This window comes from Atta cephalotes, assembly GCF_000143395.1.
Source record: "Atta cephalotes unplaced genomic scaffold scaffold00001, whole genome shotgun sequence".
NCBI lineage: Eukaryota > Metazoa > Arthropoda > Insecta > Hymenoptera > Formicidae > Atta > Atta cephalotes.
Window position 1 is genome coordinate 13,873,801 of NW_012130065.1, and position 6,259 is coordinate 13,880,059.

The following is a 6,259-nucleotide window of genomic DNA, read 5'->3' on the forward strand; positions in this document are numbered from 1 at the left end:
CTACACTACACACACACACACACACACACACACACACACACACACACACACACACACACACACACATTATATGCACATGTTTATAAATAAGATATTAAACTTAAATAATAAATTACTTATTACGTATATGTTTAAATAATAAACTTAAGTAAAATATTAAACTTCAAGTGAAAAAAAAATAAAGATATAATAAAATAAAGATATAATAAATGTTTTCATACATAATATAATTTGTTTTATTGTTATAGATGTTGCTGTGGCTATTCATATACTCATCATTGCGGAACTGGGGCTGATGTGCAAAGTTACAATCTTAGTGAAAATAGGGAAAAAGATTATGAGCAATGGTCTCCGGGAAAAAATACTCGTCCCTTTCCCACTGATGCATATGGTACCATAGAATTTCAGGGTGGTCCGCATCCTACAAAAGCACAAGTACATATTCAATGCTTTTTATATTATTAATATTATGATAACGTTTTTATAATTATAATTATTATATCATAAGTGGGGAATTGATATTGCATATATTTCTTGTAGTATGTAAGATTAGCTCATGATACACGACCGGAACCGATTGTACAGCTATTATGTCGAGAATGGAATTTAGGATTGCCCAAATTATTAATTACAGTACATGGTGGTCGATCAAATTTCGAGCTCCAACCGAACTTGAAGAAAGTTTTACGTAAAGGCTTATTGAAAGCCGCTAAAACAACAGGAGCGTGGATTTTTACAGGGGGAACAAACACAGGTTCATTTCTATTCATGAAAATTATATCTAGTAATAGTTTTGATAATTTCAATTTTTTAATGTGTTAATTTCTTGTAGGTGTTACACGACAAGTCGGTGATGCATTATTGTTAGAACGTTCTCAACGACAAGGTCGCGTAGTAAGCATAGGTATTGCTCCTTGGGGAATTTTGGATAAAAGTCACGAATTAATTGGTCGCGGTGGAGAAGTATCATATGATTGTGTTTCTTCACCATGGTAAGATTTACAATGTAAAGATATTATTGATGGGATTTTGTAAAATGTATTTGTGTGATTTTTTTCAAATATAATTTCTTTATATTTGCAGGACTAAATATACAGTATTAAACAATCGGCATGCTTACTTTTTACTAGTAGATAATGGTACTGGTGGTCGATATGGTGCAGAAATTGTTCTCCGCAGAAGATTAGAAAAATATATTTCAAATCTGAAATTGCAACCATGTAAGTGATTTATATGAATTAAAATTTTATAATTCGAGGAGCTCTAATTTATTGATGCTTTTAGATACACACAGTAGCATACCAGTAGTTGCATTAGTTATCGAAGGTGGAACGAATACAATCCGTGCGGTTTTAGAGTATGTGACGGATGATCCACCTGTACCCGTAGTAGTTTGCGATGGTTCGGGACGCGCAGCTGATTTAATTGCTTTTATGCACAGGTAATGACGAGCTCGCATGTTATACATATTTTTAAATGATATATGATCATATATATTTAAAAAGTATACTTTTTACATAGATGGAGAGATGGACAAACTGGTGATGGAGAAGGACCATTGGAGGGAGTTAAGGAACAAGTTTTAGAAACTATTAAACGTACTTTTCAAGTTTCTGCCGAACAAGCAAGTCAGCTATGTTCAGAACTTTTGCAGTGTACACGAAAAAAACATTTGGTATCAACATTTTCTAAAAATAAAATTTAGCTTTGTATCTCATGTTAGACTGAAGATTCTCTAATTTTAAGTGAAAATTATATTTTTATAGATCACTGTGTTTAGAATATCGCAAGATAGGCCGCAAGAGCTCGATCAAACAATACTGACAGCTTTGTTTAAATCGAAACAATTATCTCCAGCTGAACAATTATCCCTTTCTTTAATATGGAATCGCGTGGATATTGCTCGAAGTGAAATCTTTGTCTATGGTCAAAAATGGCCACCCGGTGCTTTAGAACAAGCTATGATGCAAGCACTTCAGCACGACAGAATAGACTTTGTGAAACTTCTACTGGAAAATGGAGTATCCATGCGGAAATTTTTATCAATACCTCGTCTTGAGGAGCTATATAATACGGTAGTTTTATTTTTGTAGCGACATTTTTCTTAGTAAACAATTTAAAGATGGATCTGACTATGAAGTATGTCGCTTGATATAATAAATAATGTTAGTTTTTAATTATTATAAATTTATATATTTTTTCATATTTATTTATATGTGTATGTGTGCGTATGAAGGCCTTGAAGGAAATTATTGAAAAATCATATGCTGTCTGGAATCTTTAATTCTCCTTGAAATATATTGTTAAACACAAAAATTTAAGAGACACGGATTTTTTTATACGTGTCTATTTTGAAGTTTAAAGGCTAAAATAATCTTTCAAAAATAATTATGCGTATATTTGATTCTAAACAATTATCGTTGAAATGATAAGGTATATTTAAAAATGTTTTAGACAAAACTTTCACAATTTTTTTATATATTTTACAATTAGTATTAAGATTTTTATTTAATAACAATATATTTCAAGAAAAGTCAAATTGGTTTTGGAGAAGTCCTTTTAGTTAATGAAAAATTGAATTACTATAATTTTTTAATACGTGGAGCATTTATATATTATATATTTCGTTTTTTTTTGTTTTAATTAATTAGAAAGAAGGCCCATCAAATACATTGGGTTACATCTTGCGTGATGTACGGCCGAATATCCCACGGGGTTACATGTATACATTGCATGACATTGGTCTCGTAATTAACAAGTTAATGGGTGGAGCATATCGCGCACAGTATACACGGCGAAGATTCCGCATGATTTATACGAAGGTGATGAAGAGATCTGGCGGTGGCCATCAGCAGCATATGCATCGAAACAGCTGTGCTCCGAACTGTAATACGCGTTATGGAAAGTCTGACAATTTGACCATGAGTTTACTTGCCGAGACTTTACCGGCTAATCGTGATACCCCTCTCTTTGATTATCCTTTTAACGAGTTGCTTATTTGGGCCGTGTTAACGAAGCGTCAACAAATGGCTTTGTTGATGTGGCAACACGGAGAAGAGGCATTAGCTAAAGCGCTTGTCGCGTTAAAACTATATAAGGCGATGGCACATGAAGCGGCTGAGGATGATTTGGAAACTGAAGTTTACGATGAATTGCGCGGTTACGGCAAAGAATTTGAAAACATTGGTATGCATAAATACGAAATGAATGATTAATTGTAGATATGAAATATATTACATAATTAACTGTAAATTGTATGTTTTTTTTTTTTTTTCAAATATTAGCGGTCGAATTATTGGATTATTGCTATCGACAAGACGACGATCAGACGCAGCAACTGTTAACTTCGGAACTTCAAAATTGGTCAGGGCAGACATGCTTATCACTCGCGGTTACAGCAAATCATCGGCCATTATTAGCACATCCTTGCAGTCAAATTATCTTGGCCGATTTATGGATGGGTGGCCTTCGTACACGTAAAAATACTAATTTAAAGGTTAAATTAATCTTTTGTAACTTCTTTCTATTAAATAATCGAATTTAATATCTAAAGTATGCATGTATTTAAAATATTCTTAGGTGGTTATGGGATTATTTTGTCCTCTATATATAACTCGACTGGAGTTTAAAAGTAGAGAAGAATTACAACTAATGCCCCAAACGCAGGAAGAACATCTGATAGCTTTAGAAGATGAGAAAGAAGATAGTGATTCCGAACACAATGTACCAACAGGACCAGATATCGAGGTAATTATTTCGAATCTTAGAAACTACAGTATGATGATTTAGTCGTAAAAATTCCAGATACTCTTAGTTATGTTTTGATTACACAAAATTTTTCATGAAATTGCAATAACTTATTAACATTAAATACTTAAAAAATTACGAAATAAATTGTATTAATTACATTAATGAGATTACTGTGAAATAATATTATATAATTTGATACATTCACTGTACAGTTAGTTGAGATTATGTAAATCTTAAATATACGGAGAAAATATTTTATTATAATTTACCGCAAAATTCGCTGCAAATATTATGTTTAATGAAGATTATATTTAGTGAGATAAACGTGAGGCAATTTGACAACCTATTAAATAACGTTACAATAATGATAGAAATTTTTTTAATATACAAAACATTTTAAGTACCTAAAAATTACAAAGCAAATTACAAATAGTTTTAATGCAAAAAAAATAAAAATACATAAAAAGAGGAGCAAATCTAGATGATTTTAACATATGTTGTCAAAGTCATGACCTTGAGTGACCTCTAACAGGTTTGAGCTATTACTCAAATCTCTCTTATTCATTAAAAAGTTAACAAGAAAAGATTAACAAGAAAAAATAAAATATTATTTTAAAAAATAATATTTTATTTTTGTCACATACAATATTCAGAACTATTTCACACTCTTTCCTGCTTACGTAATGACTTTCCATGCGAAGCGAAGTCCAACTCACCACTCTCTCATTGTCTAGTGATATTTGATTTCCACTTGCCTAGGGATGTAGGATTTTTCAGGCGAAACAAAATCCATTTATATGGAAAATCATTACTTCTCTTAGCAGAGAGAAGGGGGGAAGGAGAATGATAGGGATAGATCTCGTTTCGTGTGAAAAGTTGTGCGCTTTTGGATAGAGAGGATAAACCTTGTTTTTCTTCTTTATATTATTCTGCTTGGTTTTTCTCAAGAAAAGAATTATAGTACTATGCGATGATTTTGGATCATAGATCCTGTGATAACTTTCTGCGGGGGATTAGAAGTCTCACTTTTGCTCTATCACAACTTATGGATCTCGTTTTGCACAAAATGTACCCTTAAGTAGGGAAGGGGGGAGGGAAGAGATAAAATGGACCTCTCTTCGTGTGAAAAATCGAACGCCTCCAGGCAGGAAGGATATAGGATAATTTTTAATATAGAAATAAGACATTACTTTTTGAATTTTGTTTATAGCTTTTGAACAAACAGTATTGTATAATCCCTTTATATCTTTATAAATTTCCTACATCTTGAATCATTCAGATGATCCGGAATTTCGGTGGGTATACTATAATAAATTAGGAAAGTATATATATATAAGGTAATATTTGTTTATTAGTATATATTGAAGATTAAATCCTTGATTTCATTTATACCAATGTTAATTTTTAGACCAAAATATTTATCAATTTCATGTTTTATAAAATGTGTAAACATTCATCATAAACATTTGATAATTATTATTCTATCCAACTTTGTCTTATTTCTATTATTTGTCATGTTCTCGTGAATTGTTGTAAAATTGAATTAAATTTTTTTCTTCCTTTTTTCGCCAAACATTTCAAATTGAATCAATATTTATTTAATCATGCACTATTTAATAATATTTAATAAGAATATTTTCAGTATATGAACAGTTAATTTGAATAGTTCTAAATTATTTATGCTTTTCTGTAGGCTTTAATTAGCAATGAGCACAATACAATAATCAAAGAGACGATTGTTCAAGAAAATGGAAAAGTACTAACGGACATTGATGATGAAATACATCGCGCTTACGGTCTTCGATCTGAATATTATGATAACAAAACAACCAGACCATTAAAATTGAGGAAGAAATTATATGAGTTTTATACTGCTCCAATAACAAAATTTTGGGCAAACGCTGTAAGTAAGAATATTTATATGTATTTATATGTATTTATTGTCTTAATGTTATATGTGGATGATGTGTATTTGTATATTTATTTATTGAAATATTTATGTTTATTAATATAAACGGTTGTAATAAAACAATATGTAAAATAAAAATACTTCTTTTATAGATTGCATATATTATTTTTTTGCTTTTTTTCTCATACTGCATTTTGATGCATATGGATGATCATCCATCATTAGCCGAAATGTATGCTATCGCATATATCTGTACTCTTGGATGTGAAAAAATACGAGAAATAGCAACCTCGGAACCTGCGATGCTTTCACATAAGTTTAGCGTGTGGGCATGGAATATGTGGAACCCCTGCGATGCCGCTGCTATTATATTTTTTCAAATCGGACTAGCATTACGTTTACGATATTCGACGTTAGATGTAGGTCGCGTCATATATTGTGTTGATTGTATCTATTGGTATTTACGTATACTCAACATCCTTGGTGTCAACAAATATTTTGGTAATGTTTGAAATATTAAACTAAAAATATTTGATTTTTTTAACAAAATGATTATATATATATATATATATATATATATATATATACTATATATATATA

General features: G+C 30.8%; 1 protein-coding gene across 1 annotated transcript in view; it reads left to right on the top strand.

Annotated features, from left to right (window-relative positions):
- LOC105627462 (transient receptor potential cation channel trpm) overlaps positions 1–6,259 on the top strand; it is a 29,416-nt gene that overhangs the window by 6,752 nt on the left and 16,405 nt on the right. The window contains exons 4-15 of the mRNA XM_012208748.1: positions 249–435; positions 541–754; positions 833–992; positions 1,084–1,220; positions 1,285–1,441; positions 1,522–1,675; positions 1,767–2,075; positions 2,652–3,186; positions 3,285–3,496; positions 3,580–3,747; positions 5,444–5,653; positions 5,812–6,160. Of these exons, the coding sequence (XP_012064138.1) occupies positions 249–435; positions 541–754; positions 833–992; positions 1,084–1,220; positions 1,285–1,441; positions 1,522–1,675; positions 1,767–2,075; positions 2,652–3,186; positions 3,285–3,496; positions 3,580–3,747; positions 5,444–5,653; positions 5,812–6,160 (2,792 nt within the window). The remainder of the gene's footprint in view (positions 1–248; positions 436–540; positions 755–832; positions 993–1,083; positions 1,221–1,284; positions 1,442–1,521; positions 1,676–1,766; positions 2,076–2,651; positions 3,187–3,284; positions 3,497–3,579; positions 3,748–5,443; positions 5,654–5,811; positions 6,161–6,259) is intronic.